Source organism: Myotis lucifugus, unplaced genomic scaffold (genome assembly GCF_000147115.1).
Source record: "Myotis lucifugus unplaced genomic scaffold, Myoluc2.0 scaffold_282, whole genome shotgun sequence".
Classification (NCBI taxonomy): domain Eukaryota; kingdom Metazoa; phylum Chordata; class Mammalia; order Chiroptera; family Vespertilionidae; genus Myotis; species Myotis lucifugus.
The window spans coordinates 1,525,725-1,551,175 of NW_005871330.1; the positions used below are offsets into that span (position 1 = coordinate 1,525,725).

Consider the following 25,451-nt stretch of genomic DNA (forward strand, 5'->3'; position numbering starts at 1 on the left):
AAAATGTTTTGTTGGTTCAACACAACAACATGGATGGATGGATGGATGGACAACCATGAGAGAATCCACCATGTCTGTCATTTCCCCGAGTGCCTGACATAAAATGGCAATGGCTATGAGGCAAGGTTACATGGAACTTAGCACAAAGCTCTGGATCCTAGCTTTTAGAACAGGCTCTGCCACCTCTGGGCCAGACCACTTGGAAGCAATCATTCAATCTCTCCCAGCCTCAGTTTTCCCATTTGTAGACTGGAGATGACCTCAGCACCTGCCTCATATGCAGAGTTCTTGTGAGATGGCGGCTCTAAAGCTCTTAGGACAGTGCAAAGCACAGAATAGTGCTTAATGAATGGTAGCTACTACGACCACATAAGAGAGACCTGAGATTGAGGATTGGCCAGGAATCAAAATGCAAGCTGCTGATATCCACGATTACTAGACATGCACCTTTCAGGGGGATCTGGGGGTAGGGGGTTATAATGAGAGCTGAAGTGGGCAACTTCCAAGTTGGATGACCTCGATCAAAGAAGATGGGCAAATCCCCAAATGCCAACTGGCCACAGGTGCCTGAGACTAATGTGTTTGTGGCAACAAGGCACCTTCCTGCATGAGCTCAGATGGCCCTAATGCCAGAGTTTCCCAATGTATTACTGTCATTGTTGTGTATTTAGGGCCCATGGTTTGATCTGAAGAATAAGTAATGCAAGAGATGGCAATGTACTTTATAATGAGTTTTTGCTATTGGAAGTAATTTGCTACATACACAATTTGAAGCAATTTCCCAGTTAACCTGAAAACTTATTGTAGTTTAATAAAAATATTGCATTTTCATAATAAAAATACAAATTACAATTTTCCTGTTCCTTTTATATTCGAACATAACATTCAGTGTATGTGTATATAATCATTACTGAGTTTATCTCCCTTTGTTCAAACTTGATAATTTCCCAAAAGGATGGGTCATATTTCAGGAAGATGAGTATCTTCCCCCTTTAATACCTTCTGTAATCACTTGTGACTATCAATGCTCAGCAAATATGAATTTGATTAAATTAAGTGAAGGTGGTTTTCTGGGATGAAAATGTGAATGATATACTCCCTTTCTTTGTCACTTGGGTCTTGAGTTCTTGGCATGAACAATTTTCATTTAAGACTTAGTGAGAAGGCAAACCAAAATATATAGTTTTATTTTTAATGCCTTCTAAAGTACTCCTTAAAAAGATATATGAAGTTGAATGCTTGGGAGTCCCATTCTTTGCTGGGAAAGTGAGGACAAAGTGAAGTTAATTTTGGTGTTCAGATGACTGATGGTTTGCCTTGTGGAGGAGGAAGTAACCTATTTCCTCTTGATGCAGAAGTCAGAACTAAGACTAAAATGAGGACATCACAGGGAGGAGTGTAGAGACCCACTTTCTCCCAGGGAGGACTGATCACTGAGGAATGCACTGCTTGTCAAGCTGGGAGGCTGCTGACATTAGTGGGATTCAAACAAGGGTTGGGTGGTCATACGAATGTTTTCTGTCCAGTGTATTTCTGTACTGACAGAATTTAAAATTCTTAAACTAGCCTTTGGAGTGCTGGTGGGCCCTGTTTTGAATAATTGTGTATGCATGCATGCATAAATAAGCGTTTTGTCTGGGGAGAGGACGTGTGCTCCTAATTGAGTACCCATCAATCCATTGTCCAACAAAGGTAAGAATGCCTGGACTAGATGGAATTCCCCATCTGTTTTTAAAAAATTTGGCATTTTGTTTGCAGGCCACCTAGCCTTGTTATTTCCGATGTTTCAGGAGATTTATTGTGCCTTTCACAGCTTGGATTCCATGGATAAGTCCGTCATCTATGCCATTGAGTCTGCAGTGATCCAGTGGAGTCGCCAGGTGCAGGCGGTCCTCAACAAGGAGTCTTCCCAGCCACTCTTCCAAGGAGAAAACCCCACGCCCTGGGTGGAGTTGGAGTTCTGGAAGAGCAGGTAGGCACATGCTCAAACCTTGGCGAGCAGGTAGACGTCTTACAGAGGATGATGGCCTGGGGGAGCCAGCCGTGGAGTCTGGTCCCACCTCCATTGTTTCTCATCTCCCCTAGAGCAGACAGCTTGGTGTCGTTTGGGTCATACAGGTTTTCTGTGCTCTGGGAGATGTACCCTTTCCTTAGGGTTCAATAGTTGCCCCTTCTTTTGTGAGCTGCAGTCAGTATACCTTCTGACATTTCTTCAAAGGTTTTTTTCAACCACATGTAAAATTAACTCCCTTTTATGTATATTTTTACTTGTGTAGTCCTTTCTCCTTGGGTAGTCAAGCTATACACACACACTTTTTGTAAGAATCTGAAGAAAAAGAGGGGTTTTGACAGTTGGCTGCAGAATAGCCTCTCGCAGGTCCCAGCCAATCGTTAGCAGGCCTAGAAAGCCCATCGTCCACTGCGTGCCAGCTCCAGAGTCCCCGAAAGACCTAATTATTGCTCCTGCTGATTCCCGCTCTACCTTTCCATTTCCTTGTTCCTATTCATCATTGTGCTGATTAATCTTTTACTCAAAAGGAGACAGATGTTTGAAGCAGATGTCCCTGTCCTATTGAGTGGGGAGTGTCCATATCACATGACCAGGTATGGTGCCCTGTTGGTGCCACCATGCTGAGATGTCCCATGCTCTCGCCTGGTTTCTGTTGGGAGAAATGGTTTCTGACCATTCTGCTGACCTGCCTCAGGCCCTTCTCCAGCAGCCTCACTCTGACACACCTCTCCCTCCTTCCCCCCAAACCTTGCTGCAAGAGCTGATGACCTCCAGCTGCCAAGCTCTGGAGCCACCAGATGTTCACAGCAGGTTCCCCTGCTGTTGCCTCTCGGAGCTGCCCCTTTGAACCATGTTCCCCGCTCAGGCTTTTGCCCTCGCTGTCCTGGGAACAGATGCCCTGGCTGCTTGGGCAGGAGCCAGCCTCTGGGGGAGCGCCCTGAGCAGCGCTGCTCTCTGTCTGTCTGGGGTTGGGTCGTCACAGTGGGACTGAGTTTCCCTTTGCTCACCTGGACTCCCCTCCTCCGTGGCGTTGCAGGTCTGAGGACCTGGAATACATTTATGATCAACTAAGAACGATAAAGGTGAGGGGCATGGCGGGGCTCCTGGACAAGCTTCAGAGCAGCTACTTCCCAGCCTTCCAAGCCATGTGCAGAGATGTCGCAGCAGGTGAGGCGCAGCAAGTATTTTCCTAAAAGCGTTTACCTTGAATGTTTTATTTTGTGCCGAACTACCTTCTCTCTCTGATTTCAGCAGCTTCAAGTCCTTACGACCCTCAACCTGACACAACCTAGCGTGACAATGCCAAATCTAGAAGCAGGACAGCAGCGACCTGTGCTGTTTGCATTTCCACCACTCTGTGACCTGGGGGACGACACCTAACCCCCCTGGGCTTTAGTGCGTGCCGTGATATCGTGCACACACTTCCCGCCCACTGTCTCGGGCTGCCGTGAGGGAGCAGAGATGGAAGGGTTTTGCTGACTGAGCCACACTGTACAATGCATGTTGTTATCTCTCACCTCTGGGGTTCAGGCCCCTTCGGCCTGGCCCCCTGAGAAGTCTTTGTTCCACTGCTGGCTCCATTCTGCTTTTTCCATTCCTACTGTCAGAGGGACTGCAATTTCCTGGCCGTCTGAGCACCAGGCAAGATTGGCCCTTGTCAAAATTGCAGAGCCAGCAAAGTCTATAATTAGAAGCAGGTAAATTTTTTCTGGGCACTTTGCTTCTTTCCTTTCTCTTCCCAGACCTCCTCCTACCTCTTCAGTCTTGTAGGTCAGAATGTGCTTTGAAAGGTATTCGCAGTTTCACGTGATTTATGCTGAATCCAAGCAGTGACTTTCAAGCATCTTTTTCTCTACCAGCACTCTTTCTTTAAAGACAATTTTCTTTGTAAGTCCAAAATGTAGAACTAATTAAGGTGTATTTGCTCCGTTAAAGAGGGTCATGTCCTGTGTCTGTAATGTAGGGTGGAACCCTCATCCCACTTTCTTCTCCTCATGATGTGGGGTTTGGAAACCGCTCAGCCCCAGAAAGGGAAGTTCCAGTGATGGAGTTTCTGACATGTGCCCGGTAGCAGAGAAGAACTGGCAAAAGTAGCTAGTCTTTGAGGTCCCTCTGCGCCCTAAAATATTACCCCGGAGTCTGCCCTGCAGCACATAGAGCTGCCTAGGAACAGGTACCGTGTCAGCTGATTGCTTCACTGAGAGATTTGTGTCCCAGAGGAATCAATTGTTGTTCCCAATTTAAGTTCAAGACAAATGATACAGGTGTCCCCCAAAGGGGCTTGTGTACCACTATTGGTATGAGCAATTATTTTGGGACGTATATGGACAGGCATATGTAAAATGTGTTAAGGGTAACTGTTCTTGGTGAGAGCAGTTTTCCATATATGTTAGTGATTTGAAGTTTTCATTTTATATGATTTTATTTAGGTTAAAATGGGAGTCAACTCAGAAAACATTTGAGTAAATACTACAGGTCATACGCAGACATGACAAATATCATAAGGGAGCTATGCAAATGACTGTAATTTGGGCTCTGAAATCAAACAACGTGCAGTAAAGTTATATTTATGAGTTGGTTATTTTGAGCTCCAAATATATTTTTCACATTAATAGATTCATAGACTATGATCGTTCACATTAGTCTTTGTTATAAAAGATTTGGTTCCCCATGTCAGCTTCAAAAAGTTATTTGCAGTAGAGTATGTAATGACAAAGAAAGGAAATTAGAAAAAATGCAGTTATAGTAAACACTGCCATAAAAATAAAAATCCTTGAAATATATAACTCAATTCAGATGATGGCAGGAAAGAACTTTTGGTTAGAGGAGTTAGGTGGAGACTTGGTCAGAAATTTTGGTGGGATCTCTGAAAAATAAAAATATTTTAGAGGCATTTGATGTGTATTATTCCTATTAGTCAGATCAAGGGTTTGCATTGGCTCACTGATGGACTGAAGAGAGGAGAGGAGAGGAAATATTTCTGAACTGGTGGGTATGAATTGGAAAAGAGTGGCAAATAAAGAAGGAGGGCAAAGGAATGTAGGAAAATGTGTGGGAACAAGATTGTCTGAAGTGGAATTGATTGGACAATGGAGAACCTTGGAAAACGGGAAGCAACAGTATCATGGAGGGGAAAGAACAAGAGCAATATACACTGAGTGGCCAGATTATTATGACCACCCCATCAGTACTTCATTGGCATTTCCAAAAATACTGAATATTGAAAACTTCCTAAGCAAATACTCTCAAGGTTTTATTATTATTATTTGCATAACTAATTCACTTCATTATACTGATGGGGTGGTCATAATAATCTGGCCACTCAGTGTAGACTAATAGGGAGTTCTCATCAGCCTTCTCTCGGCTCTCCTGGTGTAGGAAGATCAGATCCTTCTCTTCCCAGGCACCAGGGCTCCAACTTGGTGGCTCTGAGCTCCAGGCAGGGAGGGTGACTCTCTCGTTCCTTCCAGCTCTGATGGAGGCGAAGGACATCCACACGCACCTGATGCCGCTCCACCGCCACCTGGAAGCCCTCGAGGCCTTGGAGTTCCCAGAGGTGAAGCCACAGCTGCGGCCTCTACTCCATGTGGTCTGTCTGATTTGGGCCACATGCAAGTCCTACTGCTCCCCGGGGCGGCTCACTGTGCTGCTCCAGGAGATCTGCAACCTTCTCATCCAGCAGGTTGGTCCCCCCAGGGTCCCCACGGACTCTCCCTGGCGGCTGGGTGGCACAGAGTCACAGAGAAGAGTAAATGGGCATTTTTCAGGGCAGGGAAACAATTATGATCCACAGGGTTCTCCCACTCGAGTTATTTTACTAATCACAAGCCAAAAACACCGACATTTTCAGTAGTGCTGCAACCCGGTCTTCCTTTCCCTCTGCCCAAAGCCCTGGGTCTGCTGAAGGGCAGGGGTGGTGAACTTCAGCCTCCTAATAATCTGTGCACACAGACTGGTATTTATTTCACTTTATTTTTTAAACTATATTTTTATTGCTTTCAGAGAGGAAAGGAGAGGGCGAGAAAGATAGAAACATCAATGATGAGAGAGAATCATTGATTGGTTGCTTCCTGCACGCCCCCCTACTGGGGATAGAACCCGCAACCCAGACATGTGCCCTTGACCAGAATCAAACTGGGGATCCTTCAGTCCCCAGGCCAATGCTCTATCCACTGAGCCACACCAGGCTTGGGCCAGACTGATATTAAGTCAGCAGTGAAGCCCAACAGTTAGGAATGCCATATCTGGTACCAGACATCTCCGTGCCAAATCCTGTGTCACCACTTGTTAGCGGTGTGTACCTGGCCAAGTTGATCGTCTGCTCTGTGTCTCGCTTTTCTCTTTGTGCAGTGGTAACAAGAGGACCATCTCAAAGGGTAGCGGATGACTATGAGGCTCTGATGTGAACATGCATGGCTTACAGCATGCCCTGCACATGCTAAGAACTCGGTGTCTGTGAGCCACAGAGAAGCAGCTTTTAAGATCACAAACTATGTGCTTCACCCTTCTAGGGACCAATGTAGCATCAACCAGGCCAGCATAAGCCCTGAGGAGTGTGTCAGGGATTAGAACGGGAAGCCTTAAGTAGGTGTGGGTGATCTTCCCCCAAAATTGGCTTCATTTCCCTCTAAGGAGCTGTGGCCCTGAGGAAACAATGAATGGGTTTAAAGAGGAGCTAATAATAACTAACATCTATGAGGCACATTGCAAGTTCCAAATTGCTGTGACCTTTATGATCCTGGTCATTTTCAGATGAACTCTGTGAGGTAGGCAGGGAGAGCCTCATTAAATAATAATTATTATTATTATTATTATTATTATTATTATTTAAAGATGTGGGCTAAGGCCAAGGTTCCCTGCCCTGAGATTAACTAAATTGCCTAAGATCACCCTAGACCAGCACTTTTCTGTCACTCCATGTTTGTCAGCCAGGACTCTTTTGGTTGAAAGTGTGAGGAAAGCCCACCAAAAAGGTAATTTATTGGCTCATGTACCTTGAAAGTCCAAGATAAGTCTGGCTTCAGCCCTGGCTAACCACAAGGTCATAGTGGTGTCATCAGGACCCAGTTATTTCTGCCCCCGCCTTCCGGCCCCTGTGGTGGTGAAGATGGCTGTCCAGCAGCTTCAGCCTCACAGCCTTCCAGGTTCAAGTCTATTAGAGACAGGGAAATAATGATGGTTCAGAGAATTCTTGCACTCAAATTATCTCACCATAGAAAGTCAGAAAGTCACAAAAGAACAGGGAATAATACCTGCCCAGCCCCAGCTGGCCCCACGAAAGACTCATGGTGTTCCCTTGTCTCTGATTGGCCACTTGCCCATACCTAAGCCAATCGCTGACTCTTTGGCTTGAACCCAGGTCCCAATCCACCTGTGGGACTGAGGGTGGAGTCACATGTTTCCTATAGTGTGCTTCTAAAAAATACTTGGGCTATTGTTCAGTTCAGAATTGGAGTTGGCAGAGTTGTGGGATGTCCCGCACTTACAACCAGGCTTCGTGACACGAATGCTTGTGTTCCAGGCCTCCGATTATCTCAGCCCAGAAGACCTCCTGAAAAGTGAGGTGGAAGAAAGTCAGCGAAAACTGCAAGTGGTCGTGGACACCTTGAACTTCTTCAAGCAGGTGTTTCAGGACAGAAGGGAGGCTCTCCACACTTACTTCAAGGAGAGCCAGGAAGTCAGGGCGTGGGATTTCCAGTCTTCTTTGGTGTTTGTGCGATTGGACGGCTTCCTGAGGCGCCTGCTCATGGTGCAGGTGAGTGTGCCCACCCACCTCCGGCTCCCGGCTCCATGCGGGGATCCAGAAAGTGCATAGGAAAATGACCAACACAGCACGGTGGCCAGCTTTCCTCTAGTTGGAGGAACCCACAATAAGATTCAGTACATATTTGGATTGATCATTTGGATCGATCACCAGGTAGCAGTGGTTCTATTAGGAGTGTAGGCAACTCTAATCATAGACTCATTTAGGAAGAAGGCCCAGGGAATCAGTCAGCTAATTCATTTGATTTTCAAATTGCCCATAATCTTTAAACTGTGTTTCAAATAAACTCTTGCTAAAAAGTTCGATGTGCAAAATGCAGGTGAGCTGAACTGGATGCAGCTGGCCACTCCCACAAAGCTACTACTTTGAACTTGCCCTTCACTCTTCCACCCCCAAGGTGGCTCCAGAAACTGCATGACTAGTGAATCCCAGTGTAAAAGAAATGTGACTTTTGCCCAAAGCTGTGTCTTTCCCCAATTCTTTAAAAGTTAATGTGAATATTAGTTTAAGGCCCAGGGTGAGGAGACATGAAGCTTTTTCTTTTGATAGTTTTTATCCCCAGAATTTAATATGGCTAACAGGGCTTTTAACACTTTACAGCTCTATATTTGCTCATTGAACTTTGAGGAAAAGACAGTGGACATAATAAAATGAAATACATGCTTATTCTAAAATTTAAGAAATCCAAGGTCAAGTTCAAGATTAGGAACAACAGCCAAAAAAGAGAAAGAGACTGAGAAAGAATTAAAGTCCTGTTTCCAGCTATGATTATCAGGGATTTGGGATGATGAGGGGGGATATGTTGGGAAGAGGCTGTGATGAGTGGCACACACTGTGGGATTATGAGGATAAGAGTATGAAATTGAATCTGTTCATTTCACTTCCAAAACATTGATTCAACACTGCCGTTCTCTAGGCATTGAGCCAGGCCCTAAGGATGCGATTATGACTGAAATACAGTTTCGCCCGTAAGAAGCCCTCAGATCAGTAGCCGTAGCACAGGAGAAGGTAGATTCATGGAGGATATCCAAGGAAGCAAGAAAGAGGAACCCCTAATGCAGCAGGGCCTGAGGAAGTAGTAAGAAGAAAAGGAAATAAAGTTTGAAACTGGACTAGGAATTTACGGGGTGGGGGGGTGGGTGTGGGGGGGGGGGGAGACAAGGAAGAGCATAGAGACAGAGAAAATGTCTAAGCGAGAAAGCCAGAAGCTAGATCTTACGAAAGGCCCACCTGAAATCCTTCATCGGGACCATGGAGAGTGTAAGTCACCGATATCCGGCTTTATCCTAAATGCCTCCTTTTTCTGCAACATTCCCATCACAGCTTTTGATGCGCAGCTCCCCTCCCCTCCCCCACGGTGTTCCTCTCACCGTCCATATCTGTCCCTTTGCTGTTGTTTAGCTGAGGTGACAGACCTCCAGCTCCAACCTGCCCCAGGCCTGGCTGACCAGGTGGAGTTACTGCCTCACCGCCTGGCAGACCTCCGGCCCTGCAGCAGCCCTAGGGGTGAAGCTGAGCACAGCTGGGAATGACGGGGCTGGGGCCTCAGGCAGATGCACGCATGCCAGTGCCGCGCCTCTGCACACAGACGACTGTTCCGACATTAGGGCCTGAGTCTGCGGGTCTGTCCAGTAAATGCACCAGCCAGGGCCACAGTCTCCGGGAGCCACTGCCCTCACATGGCCGGCTCTCGGCTGCTTGTCCTTTCTGGACCAAGGGCGCAGATGCAGGTGGGTGAACGGCAGTTGCCCCCTGTAATCAGAGGACGACCCGAATGTCTCCATGCTCAGTCTTCCTGCTCCCTCCAGTCCCAGCGCTTCCGTCCTTTGCTCTGGTTTACTTCTTTGCCCTTACGGCCAAGCCTACTATTTCTTTTCTTTACGGCTTTCCTTTTCTCCTTTCTTTTCCCCCTCCCTCCCCTTTCTACTTGTCTCCCTTCTCTGTTTTCCAAGCCCTCTCTTTTTGTGTTTCCTTTAGCTCCTTGTTCACCCTGAATTTCCAGGATTTCCTGTGGCTGCTCCTCCCCCCTGTCGTAGTATTTCCTCCCCTCTTTCTTTTTCATCTTTGAGTCATTTGCTGAGCCCCAGCCCCTTGGCCTCTGGCTCCCCCACCTCCTCCTACTCAGCTCAGTGCAGCGGGACACAGACTATCGATCATCTCCAAGCAGATTTCATGTAGCCCTTTAGTTAACATTCTGTGTACCTCTGTGATCGATGCCTGTTTGAAACGGGATTAATCTGCTGCTCTCCAGCAAGAATTAGCATGAACCGAGCCGTATTCATCTTGCTGTTCTAATACAGTATTGGCCACTGAGACGTGGGTAGCTGCAATTAATAAATGCACTAAGCCAAGTTAATAAAATGACATCTGCGTGCTCACATCCAGAGTTATGCTGTGAAGGGCTGGTATTAATCTCCATCGTTCTCTCACGTTTCCCCCTCTGATTTGTGTTGCTTTCTTTTGCACAAGAAAGTTTCATTGTGTAGATCGACTCTTCCCCTCTGGGTGCCTGTTAAAATGAAGGTGGGCTGAGCTGGTGTGTGTGTGTGTGTGGTGGTGGTGGGGGGCGTGTATTGCTGAGCAGTTGTCAGCAGCCTGCAGCATGTGGAGTATAATTGCATTCTCGGGATACCACCATCCTCCTCCTCACCACCACGACCGAGCTGACCTCTGAGAGAGCTAAGCCCTGAGCAGGGAAAGGAAGAGTAGAAATGTTTCGAGAGCCTATATCATGCCAGAGCCTGCACCCTCACAATCATAGGAGCAAGGCATCAGGACCCCTCCTGTAACCCAGGAGCACAGTGAGGCACTGCCCATCGCCACACGCTCAGAGAGGTTCCAAGTATCGCCCTTTTATCCAATGTGGATATCTCCCAGGAGGTCTTAGAACTCTGCTTCCCTCCCTCCCCCCATTTTGAGGGTCCACAGTGGTTCTGTGGCTTTATTCTGCCATATCCACTCTCTTCTGTCTTTGCACACTCTGTGTTTACCACATGATTGTTAGGCCATTTTTCTAAATAAGTCATTTGGGTAAAACTGTAATTCACATTTCAAAGAAGGGGCATATTGGACTTTACAATTTACTAAGGAAACCCCAAAAGTACATAAAATCTTTCTAATTTGAACAAGCAGCCAAAAATCAAGGGGAAGAGAGTCTTTCAGCTGCCTCTTAACTCCTGCCCTCACCCTGTCTTCCCGCTGGCTGCCCCAGTTCACACAACACACACCAAATGCATGCACACTGTGTACATGTACAGTACACACACTGCACATGCAACACACGCACTGCACATACATACCCTGCACACACAGCACATGTACACACACAGTAGACACATAGCACAGGCACACACACAGTACAGACACTGCATGGTCACATTCCGCACAAATACCACACATATAATATGCATTGACATCATACAACTTACATACACTGCACATACATATGCAACATGCGCACACACAATACACACAGCACACACATAGCCCTCAAACACACCATATCCACACCCTCATGCACCTCCCCAGACTGAGCCCATGTTTGTGCCGTAAGACTGTCGGTGCTGCAGAGCCCTGTGCTTCTGCCTGCAGCCTCTGCCCTCCACACAGTGCGGGAAGTAAGAGCTGGAAAGAGCCCTCATCTCTCTCATTCTGCCATGTCTGCAAAGCTGCGATTTACTGGAGGCAGAGTGACTTCCTGCTGGGGCTTCATGCCAGGTGATTAGCAGGGAGAGAGGTGGTAAGCGGCCCTAATACACGCCTCCCTGCTCCTCCTGCACCCGGTCCCTCTGCCTCCTCGCAGGCCTAATTGGGCAGGCTTCCCTTTCAGCCCTCCGGAGCATGCGGTCACTAGGAGACCGCTCGCTGCATAAGGGCGGCCGCTGTCATCAGGTAGAGAAAACAGCCTTTTCCCCAATGACCTTTTGAGACTTTCATCTGTGAATGTCTGCTTTGTGCTCTTCCTTAATGAATTCTGAAGACATTTCTTTTAAGATAGGTGGGGTGACCTTTCCTTCAAGGACGTGCTTGTGTCTGTGAGGCCTGCCATTATCCTGAGCGTGGCTCTCCCCCTCAGGGCCAGAGCCACTGCAGGCCTCTCCCACCTTCCATTAAAGTGCACAGGTTTCCCGAGAATAGGACCCAGTCGGCCCAGCCAGCAGCCTGGTCCAGGCCCTGTGTGCTACCTGGAGAGAGCACCTGTGCACTAGCCATTACACATCTCTTATCCAGCAACCTGAGCTACGACACGGTCCACGTGACTCCATAACCCCACGGCCAGTTAGGTATTGGGGAACGCATATGTAGTTTAGGGAGTGAGGCTTAGAAAAGTTGTGTCTTGCTTTAGTAGCTACATGGCTACTAAATGACAGGCCAGGGCTATGTGACCCCAGCATTTTGGACGCTGTCCTGGGCTTTCCCCTGGTGCTGCATATTCTCCCCCTGAATTTGACCCTTTCAGCCTGAATATGACATAACGAACTTCATGTGTTTACTACTGCGATGAAAGAATGGGTAGTTAAAAATTATCATTTAAACCTCTTATTTGTTTAACTTGCCTTTTATCTGTCTGGTGGGACCTTTAAATAAATGGTGAAAAGAGCTACATTGAAATATTTTATGAATCAAAGATATAGTCACAGTCAGTGTGATAAATATGTTTCTATGACTGCAAGACAATTCCTGCCAGATCAGGAACCTCCTCTAATCCTCTGACACCAAATGTCTAAAATCCACCAAGATGGAAAGCTCAATCCCTCTCTCAGCAGCCCATTCTATAGTTGGTCTTTTCTAAGCATTAGATGGTTTTGTTTTATTGAGTGAAACCACATGAAATTGCCATTTTCTGTAGGGAAAATATAAGACATTTTCGAAGTTCAACTTGCTAGTTGAGGACAAATCTGCTCTGTGTGCTCATTTGCCTTCGATCTGCCCCTGGAGCAGGACCATCAGGTTCTGCATCGCACTTGATCAAGGCCCTGCGAGCATTTAAAGACACCGGTCAGCCTTGCTTTGTAACTCTCCTTTCTTGTCTAATTTTCACAATTGCTTCTGAGTTCATATTTCTTAGATTCTCCTTTTCCTGGAGGGGCTGTAGGTAAGTCAAAGGTCAAAAGTCATATATTCATTCATTTAACAAATATTTCTCAACATCTGAAGATAACAGGTACCTGTGGGCATTTACAACCCACTGAGAAAGATGCACAAAATAAAAAAATAATAATATAATTCCAAGTAGCATATTATAATTCCAAAGGGTGTCAAAAACTCTGAAGAAAGCTTACGAAGGGTAAGGGGAGAGAGACTGGGGGGAATGGTAGAGTGAAAATTGGGGGTTCTCTTTTTTTCTTTGGGCTCTTAATAGGGAAGTAAGAATAGGTCTGAGACTTTGAACTGAATTCCAAATAAATGTGTTGCCTATCACGTGTTTGTTAAATTAAGCAATGTAAATGTCCATTGTTTTTGGTGATCAGAGTTTTTCTAGAAAACAGAATGATTAAATAAATATTTATCTAATGTCTGTCATGAAATACCTTATGACCATCCAAGATCATACTTCAAGTATTCTGGAGAAATAAAATAGTGTAACAAAATTATAATCTAGTTTTCTGATGCAAGCAAACATATCACGATGCATCAGTCTTTTAAAATGGTTAGAGGATATTTCCTAAATATTGGAATTGACATACATAGAATTGTGAAAAATGGGTACCCAGGTGACATTCCACAGCACAAATATGCTTCTCCTATAGCACTGACATGTAATTAACATTCAAGTCCATTTCATTTAAGTCCCATTCATTTCTGTTTTCCTCCCAGTGCATGAAGTTGAAGGTGTTTTAAAATGAAGGCTGCCCCCCCTGCCCCACCTTTGCTGGCAAGACCCCTGCTTCAGAGGCAGGCCTTTCTTTCCGTGGTTGGTTCTTGCCTCTTCTCTCCTCTCCCACTTCGGCTGCTTGCTGACAGCTGTGCCTGAGCACAGGTGAGCAAGAAAAGGTTGCTAGATGCTGGCAACGTGGAAAAAGTCAGACTGCTCACCACTACCCAATGCCTGTTACTGCTGCTGGACTTGGTGCTCCGGCAAGAGAAAGGAGCTGGGCCGCCTTCTTCCAGTCTGATGGGTCAACCCGGAGCAGTGGCCATTGGCCGTGGGAATTTCCTAGAGTGGAACCAGGACCTGCCAGGTTTTCAGCATCATGACGTAGTGCTCCCTCTTCTTGTCTCTCAAGCTTCCTCAGGGTAGAAGATCCCCTCCCAGGGATCCACACCAAATGTTTGCCAAAATCACACAAAGGTACTTGTTATCTCCCCCTTGCCTGTTGGACAGATACGCACACAGGCAGGAGGTGGTGATGGGAAAACATCTTGGTTTGAAGGTTTTGTGATTTCAGGCCAGTGTTCATGAGGTCAGTACCACCGTCTGTCATGTTGGTTGTGTTCTGGAGGCTCCTGTCCTAGCAGAGGCTTCCATGGACCCAGGGGGGCTCCTCCCCAAGGCTCTGGGTTGTGTTGTCCACCTGTCACTCAATTCTGAGCACAGCTGGGACACTGCCATGTGAACAACAGTGACAGTGACACAGTCTTACTGTGTGTGTACTGGCATCATCCTAAGCCTGCATTGGCTGATTTACCTCCCACTAGTGTTGTCTGTTACAGTTGAGGAAACCCAACACAGAGGTGTCAAGCAGTTGTCCCTGTTGCCCAGCGCTACATGGTGCACCGTGTTGCATATGCTGGGCAAGGGCATCACCATTGATTTCCTTGGCAGTCATTGCTGAGCCTGTTGGTGTCTCCTCTGGGCTTGTCCTCGGACTATTTGGGGGACTTGCTTTCCAGTCAATAGCCCCTAAGATAGCTTCATTCCAGAACCAGATGACATGGCCCATTTGAAATTGATTTTTTTAAATTGATTTTTTAAAAATTACAACAATCATGTAAATATTATTCTTATATTTTATTATTTATTAGAAAACACAGAAAAGCTAAAGCATAAAATTGACCTTTTTTGTGTGTGTGTGTGAGTTTTATTTATCTGTACTTTCTCTCTGCTTCGTTATCAAGTTTAACCAAGTTATTTATATGAACCCAATTTAATAATACGGTTACAACACGAATCAGGCTTCACATTTTCCTAAGCAACCCACCACCCCCGTATGATCTTGCTCTTCCCGTCCTAATGTGAGCATTACCTACTGTTGTCATCATCATCATTATTATTTACCTCTTGTGAATCGTCCCTGTAGGACCTTCTGAAGACGACCTTGGACTTTCACAACCTGCAGAAGCTCGAGTTCAGTGGCATCAGAGGCAACGCCCTGAGTCAGCAGGTCCAGCAAATGGACCACGAATTTCAGGAGATGTGCAGGGTCTTCTCAGAGTCCTGCCACGACTGCCTGGACCCCCAAGGCATGGTAGGGCTTGGAAGACCAACTTGCAACTTTTGTCTCTTTCTTAGCTGCCTCCAGCCTGTAGGGCCTGGTATTTTACTTGCATTTTCTCTGTTTCCCTTGGCTTTATAGACCCAGGGGTTGTATGAAGGGAGACTTTCTCCTCATTATTCTTTGTGTCAGGAGAAGGCTCGGGAGGACCTTTTCCAACTGCTGACTGCTCCAGACTGATGGGTTTCAGAGATGCTGAGATGGATATGGGATGGCTTTGAGCAGCGAGCAGACCAGGCACATTGGGCAGAATTCTGTTAGTGTCTTGGGTAGGGTTGGGAGTGGGGGCAGAGCTTCATTTTTCTGATCGGACTCTGGTTTGCAAGGGAGTACTCAGGGATGAGGGGACGGCCAGACGTGCATTTTCATGATTGGACCACAGAGCCCACGCCCTACCCCTGGCCCAGGAGAGCTGAGATCTGTGAGTGCAAGCCCACAAGGAACAAAAAGAAGAAAGGGGGCCAGGCAGAAATAGGGAATGGAGTTTCCTGAGAAGGGGATGGCTGGTTGCTGGAGAAGGGATTTTTAGAGTGAATGAGTGAAAAGGAGGAAGAAATTAGAGCAGAAATCTACTCTGAGTACCTTCAGTTGCCTGCCGTGGTCGGCAAACCGCGGCTAGCGAGCCACATGCAGCTCTTTGGTCCCTTGAGTGTGGCTCTTCCACAAAATGCCACGTGCGAGTGCGCACTTATAGTGCGATTGAAACTTCGTGGCCCATGCGCAGAAGTCAGTATTTTGTGGAAGAGCCAGTATTTTGTGGAAGAGCCACACTCAAGGGGCCAAAGAGCCGCATGTGGCTCGTGAGCCGCAGTTTGCCGAGCCGCAGTTTGCCGACCACTGGCCTAGGGAAATCTTAACAAACCCAGAGAGATGTTACTTTCTAAGGAAAAGTGAGGGGAAATGGCTTACTACAAAGCAATCATTACTATTATTATTTTAACTTTTTTATGAATTGTCCCTATAAGATCTTATGAAGACAACCATATATTTTCTAAGACAAAACAAATAAACAAAACAAATGATAAAACAGAATTCTATGCACAGGGAAACATACCATTATGTTACTATTGTTGGTTTGGGAAGTAGAACTATACTATGTTTTTCTACTCACTTTATCTTTTTATAAGAATATGAATTACTATTGCAAAGCAATAATAACAAATAATAATTCCACCAATTAGGGATTTCAGTTAACAAAATTTCTCTGAAAATTGCATATTCTTTGGGTTGCCAGATAAAATATAATAATTGGGACCTATACTAAAAATTAATTCAGTGTTTATCCAAAGTTTAAATTTAAATGCATAGCCTATATTTTTATTTACTAAATTTGGCAACCTTAGAAATAATGGCTAGTTGTTGTCTTAATGAATTAAAATGTACTTAGAAGAAATAGTGTGCATTAGTTTAACTAGCTTACTTCCCTCCTAATGGCTAGATTAGTTTGGTTACACTGATTAAACAGGATTTAGACTTGGGAGAGGAAGGAAAGTAGGAGGTATGATGGTAGCCCCATTACTGGGGTTGTTGCTGTTGAGGTGGCTTTTGGGGTGGCATGAGCTGGCACTGTGGGTGATAGAGAAGGGGCTTCTGATGGTGGAAGAGGAGGCACAGAGATAGAGTGAAAGGGTGCCAACCTCACAATTTGACTCACTCTACCAGTTTGCCTAGGGCAGTGGTTGGCAAACTCATTAGTCAAAAGAGCCAAATATCAACAGTACAACGATTGAAATTTCTTTTGAGAGCCAAATTTTTTAAACTTAAACTATATAGGTAAGTACATTGTTATTAACTTAATTAGGGTACTCCTAAGGCTTAGGAAGAGCCACACTCAAGGGGCCAAAGAGCCGCATGTGGCTCACGAGCCGCAGTGTGCCGACCACTGGCCTAGGGAATAAAAATGCAGCAGACATGGGGTAACTGTGTGTCTACATGGATGAAAACTAAGTCATGCCAAGGTGAATTTTAGGAAATGAAAATAAATTCTTGGTCTCATGATTCAAGTGCAAAGATTAGTAGTAGAGAGCATAGTGGGACTGGCTTTTGAAATATCATGATTTTCTATGTCTTTGTGATGTGTCTTCAGGAATTTGAGAATGATGTCTCTAAATTTAACCAGAGAGTAGAAGATCTTGACCGAAGACTGGGGACTATCTTTATTCAAGCCTTTGATGACGCACCTGATTTGGAGCACGCCTTTAAGGTTCGTAAAAGCAGAGAGGGAGCCACCCTATGCTCGATCCTCCCCCACCCTCATCAGCGGAGGGTCGGGATACTCTTCCAGCTGTTTGCTCCTGCAGATATGAATTGTTCTTCGTCTAATAGAGAGGGATCATGAGTGCGCTAGGCAAGGAAGTGCGCAGAATTGGGCTTCTCAGGTTGGTCACTAATGCTTTTCTGAAAGCATGATGATGTAAAAATACTTTTCAAAAGAGTTTCTCCCCTTGGGTCTGATCAGTAGGGGACCCATCGAAAGTGAAGAACTCAGCTGTGGTCACCATCCTGAACCCAGGGTTCTGCAATACCATGGCTCTCTAACCACTGCTGTCAGGGCGGTTTGAGCCGAGGCAAACCACTTACCGTAATTGGTTACGGCATTCAAGTACAGTAACTAGAATAAGAAGACGTGTGCCCTTGCCCTGTATCGCCAAGATTAGCTGGTACAAGAATACGGAGAAGCTTTAGGATGACGAGTAGCTAAATGGCTGCGCAACTGAGAATTCTGAGTTGTGAGACATAAAGACATGACAGATCTGTAAACTATGAAGAGGCCATATCTGTAAAGCCTTAAGGATTAGAACCAGAATTCATCAGTGGAAATGACAAGGAGGCTGATTTTGGCTCAATAAAGGAAAGAGATTTCTGTCAAAACTATTTAAAGATGGAATGGACTTCCTAAGAAGTAGTTAAGTTTCCAGTCACTGAAAATGTCCAAGCATAGACTAGAACCCATGCTATTCTAGAATATTGGGTAACCCAAATTGCCAGGCCTCATTAGCCATTGAATCTACCTATCTATATCTATCTATTTACATATAGATATCTATCTATTATATAAATCTTATTTTAGAGGTTATAACCTCTAATAAATACCTGGCATTCCATAACTCACGTAGGAAAACGACTAGGATTTCTCTCTTCAAGCTTTTGAACTGATTCCAGAAATTAGTTCTCTCTGAAAATTTTTTCTTGCTCCTCTCAAATTTTAGCCTTCCAAATTCTCTTCAACACGTAGCCTACTTAGCTTCTTATTTTCCTTCTCTATCTTCACCCTCCTCTGTTTTAGGTCTTTAAAAAAATTATTATTATTATTTGTTAATCCTCACCCATTTTTTCCATTGATTTTTTAGAGAGAGTGGAAGGGAGAGGGAGAGAGAGAGAAAAAAACATCGATGTGAGAGAGACACACATCAGTTGGTTGCCTCCTGCATGCTCCCCAACAGATCCGGGAATCAAACCTGCAACCCTTTGGTGTGCAGGGGGGCTGATGCTCCAACCATTGAGCATACTGGCCAGGGCTAGGTCTTTTTTTTTTAATGGTCTTTTTAATATAGATCAGCTTAACCTTTCTGACAACTTTAAGTTTTCTCTTTATTTTACCCTTTATCCAGATTCTTACATCCCACGAGGGTCCAATAGATAATTTAGCAGACAGGAATCCTTCTCCTTTAGAAGGCAGACTATGAATATCCACCTACTAATAACTATTGATCCAGTAGCATAATAACAATTGTTTGACCTTCTTACATTGCTAGGCATATGAAAGAAAGGCCAGGAAAGAAGATTTATGTAACCTTGGAAATATTGAATCTGTGACTTGCTCCTCTTCTTTCTCCATCTCTCCTGCAGCTGCTAGACATAGCAGGCAACCTCCTCGAAAGACCACTGGTAGCACGAGATGCATCTGATAAGTACCTGGTGCTTCTCCAGATGTTTAACAAAGAATTGGATACAGTGAGGACAATCTACAGTCAGCGTGTCCAGGAGGAGGCAGAACTTGGTAGGCTGGTTGCCAGGGGATTTGGATGGGGGAGCTCTACTGCTGGGAGGGGTGAAACTCAATCCTCTTGTATTTGTTGAATGTCTACTATGGATCTCTGTCATTCTCCAATAAAAGCAAGGACAGCTTGTAGATAATCCAGAGCATTTGGCTGATTGTAGAGTTCACTGAGCTGTGCATTTCCCTGTATCCAGGGCTGAGGTTGGAAGGGTGGCTCAGAGCAGTGAAGTCTTGACAGCCTGTGGGCAGCTGAGACCTTAGCCGAATAGCTGGGTTGACCCCTGGTCAATGTTGCCACAGTGATTAATCTTCAACATGTCTCAATTCCACGGTAGACTTTTATTTTCCTTTCCTAATCCTTCCAATGCCATAGCAACCATACTCCTGGAGGAAGGAACCAGCAGGAGCCCGACATGGGCGGTACCAACCACAGTGTGATGTCTCCGTTTTTATTGCAATTCTTAGATGCCCTGTCTTACCTGTTTGAAAGTCAAACACAAGTTCAGTTCAACTTCACAAACATATCTCGAGTCTTTGCTATATGCCAGACACATGTTTGGGCACGAGATGCAGAGGGAAGCCAGGGTAAGGGGTACACTAATTAATACCAAAAGTAAGTAAAGTAAGAATGTCCAATCTTTGCTAACTCTGGTCAAACACTTCGTAGTCCACATGGCCATGGCCTGGTTCTTCAAGGGACACACCAGGTAGGAACAGTTACCTAGCAGAATATAAGTAGTCCCTGACTGGAGTTATAAAGAACTATAACAAAACAAGATACACGGTGGCTGGGATATCCGGGGGGAGTTTGTGGAGAAGAGGGCTTTGAGCCATGAAAGGTGAGAGAGGGGAAGCGAGGAGGAGAAGCAAAGGTCTCCAGAGAAATGAGAGGAGAGTATTGCTAGGTACCAGGTGGACCTCCCTGTGAGCAAACAGAGTGTGCACAGGGAGATGAGGCCAGCCACAGAGTCCGGGGCCAGACTGTGAAGGCCTCTGAGTGGCACCCTAAGGAATCTGGAACCCAGTGTTCAGCCAATAGGAAATTGTCCACGGGTTTTAAGTAATGGAGTGGCAAGACCAGCATGTCTATAAACAGGTTTCATACTGAGGTCATTTAGAATTGTGTCCACTTAGGAAGTCATTCCCGGAAGACCTGCTGGCCTCACCTTCATGTGGGCCATCCTCATGACATCCGGTCACATATAGAATTTGAAAACTCAAATGCCTTAGGAGGCCACACTCGTTTTCTCTTGCTGCGTAACGAATTAGCGCAGCCTCAGAGGCCGGCCAGCGCCCATCTTTTAGCTCAGAGTTCTGTAGGCCAGCAGCCCGGCCTGATTGCCTCGGTTTCCCACTCAGAGTATCACGAGGCTGAAATCGAGGCGTCGGCTGGGCTGACTTCTCATCTGGAGGCTCGGGGGCGGGGAAATCCGCTTCTGAGCTCATTTTTGTTGGTAGGATCCAGTACTGGTGACTGTCTGCCTGAGGTCTCTATTTCCTTATCGGCTGTCACTGGGGGCACGCCCGTTCCCTGCCATGTGGGAAGGCTAGAGGTTGCCTCCATCATCCAGCACACTGACTCCTCCTCACCCTTCAGCTCCCTTATCCCCCTCTGCCACCAACCAGAGAAAATGCTCTGCTTCTGTGTGTGGCTCGCCTGAGTAAGTCAGCCCACCCAGGATCCGCTCCTTGTTGCCATGTAACATCTCTTCACAGGAGTGATATTTTATCCTATTTGCAGTTCCCACCCACACTGAACGAGGAGAGGACTCTGTCAGGGTGAGGGCCACTTGGTGGTGTCTAGAATGCTGTGGACCATAGGTCTGCGCTCGCATGAGACGGGGGAAGGTGGTGGAGCGCATGACGATGAAAGGAAGACACCACCGCTCAGCCCCAGCTGCTGGGTAGATGTGGAGGCTGGTATTTGCCAGATCTCCCCATTTTACTAAGAAAGCTGGACACTAATTTTTTTAAAAACAAAATCTCATGACTGAAATCTCAACAACTCAGATAAGCAAACTGACACACTCTACTATGGAGTAAAGTAAGGGTGTCAGGCTCTGCTAACCCTGGTCAAGCACTTTGTCATCCGCATGGCCTGGCTCAGTCACAACCTTATTGAATTCGCACATAAGCCATATTACAGAGGGAAAAACTGAGGCCCAGAGAGATTCAATTGTCTGTTAAGGCAGAGTTCCTCAACCCTGACTGTACAGTTAGAATCCTCTGGAGAGCTTTCACAAAATACAAATGACAGGGCCCCACCCAAACCAATTGAATGCAGAACCAGGCGTCAGTCTTTTTAAAGACCCCCACATGATGCAGATGTGTAGCCAGGTTGAACGTCACTGATGTGAAGTTAGAAAGCCAGTGAGTGGCAGAGCTGGGCGTGACCCCTGTCTTCTGACCCTGTCCCATGCTCTCCCCAAGGCCACTCTTACTCCTTAGGCGAGCACAGTGGTCTCCAGGAACCCCCATCTCCCGTGAGCACAGGGTGACTTCAGCATGTGGACTGGCTGGCAGGGTGTTCCTGGGCAGAGGGGCTGGGAGTCAGGCCTCACTCAGTCTGGCTGTGCTGTGTCTCCAGGCTTCTCCCCGGTGCACAAGAACATGCCCTCGGTGGCCGGGGGTCTTCGCTGGGCCCAGGAGCTGAGGCAGCGCATCCAGGGTCCCTTCGCCAACTTCGGGCGCATCACACATCCGTGAGTACCTTCCTCCTGGATGGGGGGTTTGCTTTAGGCCTCTGCTCCTGCTCTGGATTTTGACTGTTGCATTAATGCATCTCACTTACCCAAGGCATGAAAATTATCCGTGTTTCTTTCCATGTTCAGCATCTGACCAGTGTCTTAGTCTATTTGGGCTGCTATGACAGAATGCTATAGACTAGATGGCTTATCAACATTAGAAATTTACTCCTCACAGTTCTGGAGCCTGGGAAGTCCAAGATCACAGTGCTAGAAGATTCGGTGTCTAGTAAGAGCCCTCTCTTTGGTTCATAGACAGCCGTCTTCTCGCTGCGTCCTCACATGGCAGAAGGAGCCAGGAAGTTCGGTGGAGCCTTCTTAAGAGGGCACTAACCCCATTCATAGGGGCTCCACGCTTGTGACCTAATCACCTAAAAGTCCCACCACTTAATACCATTACATTGGGGAATTCGGCTTCAACATGTGAATATGGGGGAGGGAATACACACATTCAGTCCATACCACCCAGATTTTGGCCAAGCGCTAACAAGACCGATACATTTGAGCTGACTACTGGGACCCCTGGTGTTAAATGAGGCTGGAGGGACAAGAGGCTGGCTCCTTTTGCTCCAGGAGATTCATTTCTGGAGGAAAGTGAGTCAGGGTTTTGGAGCTCTGTGGAGTGTGCCCACGTGTCTCCCTCTGACACATGTCTCTTGGCTACTGGGGCCACTGGAATAGAATGCAGCCCGGCGTTTGCTGAAGTGTGGTGTGAGGACCTCATCTGTCAGAACGCCCCGGTGCTTGTTAAAATGCAGGCTCCCACCTCACCCCTCACCAACTGGTCTGAATCTTGGGGCCGGGTGGTGCCTGTGGATCAGCTTCCTCTGCGAGCTCCATGGTGATTCTGCGGTGACCAGATGTGGAAACACTGGCTTGCCTCGCAGCTGATTCTGGAAGCCGAGCTAGTTAGAGGCATGTGAGCTGCTGGGAGTGAGAGAAGAGCTGTTGGCGATACCGTGTTCAGGATCCTAGGGAAGGGCAGTCTTCCTCTGACCCCTCTTTCTGAAGATTGGACGTATGAAAAGCACTTGGCAAACACAACAGGAACAAAGGAACTGAAATCTGGGCACCAACATCATAGGTTTTTTGAGCTATAAAGGGCCTTAGATACCATCTCGCCCAGGTGGCCAGACATGGAAAGGTCTCAACATCATTAATCATCAGGGAAATGCAAATCAGAACCAGGAGAGATCATCCCACACCTGTTAGGATGGCTGTCATCAAAAAGATAGGAAATAACAAGTGTTGGCGAGGATGTGGAGAAAAGGAACTGTCTTGAGCTCTGTTGGTGGAATTGCAAATTGGTGCAGCCACCATGGAAAACCGTATGGAGGTTCCTCAAGAAATTAAGAATAGAACTATCAATCCCACTTCTGGGCATATACCCACAGGAAATGAAACCATCATGTCGAAAAGATGTCTGTGCCCCCATGTTCACTGCAGCATTCTTTACAAGAGCCAAGACATGGAAACACCCTAAGGGTTCATTGGTGGATGAATGGATAAACAAAATGGGCATAAGCAAAATAATAGAATATTATTCAGCCATAAGGAAGGAGGAGAGCCTGCCATTTGCAACATGGATGGAGCTAGAGGGAATTGTGCTAAGTGAAATAAGTCAGACAGAGAAAGACAAATACTGATGATCTCACTGATATGTAGAATCTGGAAACAGAGCTTAAGAAAAAGAGATGACATTTGTGGTTATCTGGCCATCAGAGGCATGAGTGGAGGGTAGGGGATGGGTGCAGGTTTTCCAAAGGGACAGACTTCTGGCTGTAAGAGGAAGCAGCCACGGGGTGATGCGTAGCTTGGCGCCGTAGCTAACTGTGTGCGTGGTGCACTTGAAAGCTCTTAAGTGGGCAGATCCTAAAAGTTCTCATCACAAAGAAAACACCAATCCTTCCTTTTTTTGTATTTATGATGGCTGTTTATTAAACTAATTGCAGTAGTCATTTCACAGTGCATGTAAGTCGCTATGTACACCTTAGACTAAAACTGGGGAACATGTGAAAAGACTAACTTCTTTCAGAGGAAGGAAGATGATGTCAAGCACCCAGGATGGGGTCTAAGGGGCCTCCCCATGCCCAGCGCAGCTGAGCAGAAAGGCAGGACACGTGGGGAATATCCCACCTGCTCTAGAGAAGCTGCAAACTGAGGTTTTCATGTGAAACACCCAACTTCAAAATTAGCAGGCAGTCCACTTTCTCTCACACTCCTCACAGAGGAAGCACGCGTGCCGGGGGTAAGGTCTGCCTTGTGGGTCACACCCACGTGGCCTCTGCTCTGGCTTGGGCTCTTTATGTTGCTGATGGACAGCTAAGGCAGCTGGAGTCTGCAGAACTAGGAGCTGGGGGAGACCTGGAAGTCCGGGTCTCCGAACTCCCAGCCCAGAGCACTTCCCAGGAACCCCTCAGCCATGGAAGGTCTGGCCCAGAGCAAGCTGAGCCCCCATCTTCTCAAACACCCCCCCCCAAGTGGGAGGGAGAAGATGAGTGAATGGAGAAGGCTGCTGCTAGGACTGTGGACTGTGGGACTGTCACAGGTCCTGTGCCCTGGAGCAGTTGCTGACATGCATGTGCAGGATTTACATGTGCAGGGAGGGGGGGAAGGGAAAATTGAGCAGGGGTGTAGTTGCAAGGAGGCCTCAGCAGATCCTCTGGGGGGGACTCTGGCCCTGCAGGTTACAGGACTTTGTGCCCCCGCATGAGCTCCATGATGGGTGTGGGCTGTCGGGGAGATGGCTCCCTTAGCTGAGGGTGTTCCCACAGAGGGAGGCAGCCTTGCCTCACCAGCAGCCAAAACTCCTGGCCAGAGGGAGGCTGAGGGGTGGGAGGGGCCATGGGAGTGTCTGGTCCCGAGAGGGGATCTGAATGGCAACCCACTGCCCTCCACAATCCCATGGAAAGTTCCACTTGTTTTAAAAATGAATTCAAAACTGCACTGTGCCCTGTAATATATATTTATTGGTTATTACAAACTAGAGGCCCGTTGCACAAAGATTCGTGCAATAGGCCTTTCCCCTGGCTGCCAGCACCAGTTTTCCTCTGGCACCCGGGACCCAGAACTTCACTCTGGCCACCGCCTTCCATCTTCGCTCTGGACACAGTCTTCGCTGCGGCTGGAGCCTTCAGTCTTTGCTCCTCGCTCCAGCTGGAGTCTTCAGTCTCCGGCCAGAGCTGCTCCTGTAGCTCCTTCCGCCCCCCACCCTCCCCCTCATAGCTTGATCGCTGCTTTGCCTGCAGACCTCGCCGACCCGGCTCCTGGGTCCCAGGGGGCCACCTTGCCTGTGGCCCGGCTTTCCGATCACGATCATGATCACGGGCGGCAGGCAAGGCGGCTCCTGGGTCCTGGGGGGCTGCCTTGCCTGTGGCCTGGCTTTCCGGCAGCTCCTGGGGTCACACACAGGGCTTGGATGGCAGCTCCCAGTGTCCGGCCCTGCCTGCAGTATGAAAAGTAGCCGCCATCTTTGTTGGCGATTAATTTGCATATC

The 25,451-nt window shown here is 46.9% G+C and overlaps 1 protein-coding gene across 1 annotated transcript in view; it reads left to right on the forward strand.

The window, feature by feature from the left end:
* The window catches only part of DNAH9 (dynein axonemal heavy chain 9), a gene marked incomplete at its 3' end in the record, with an annotated part of 116,581 nt that overhangs the window by 11,009 nt on the left and 80,121 nt on the right, over positions 1-25,451 (forward strand). Inside the window, 8 exon segments of the mRNA XM_006109816.1 lie at positions 1,814-1,972; positions 3,048-3,178; positions 5,482-5,693; positions 7,533-7,766; positions 15,017-15,184; positions 17,298-17,414; positions 19,061-19,211; positions 21,799-21,913. Coding sequence (XP_006109878.1) covers positions 1,814-1,972; positions 3,048-3,178; positions 5,482-5,693; positions 7,533-7,766; positions 15,017-15,184; positions 17,298-17,414; positions 19,061-19,211; positions 21,799-21,913 — 1,287 coding nt within the window.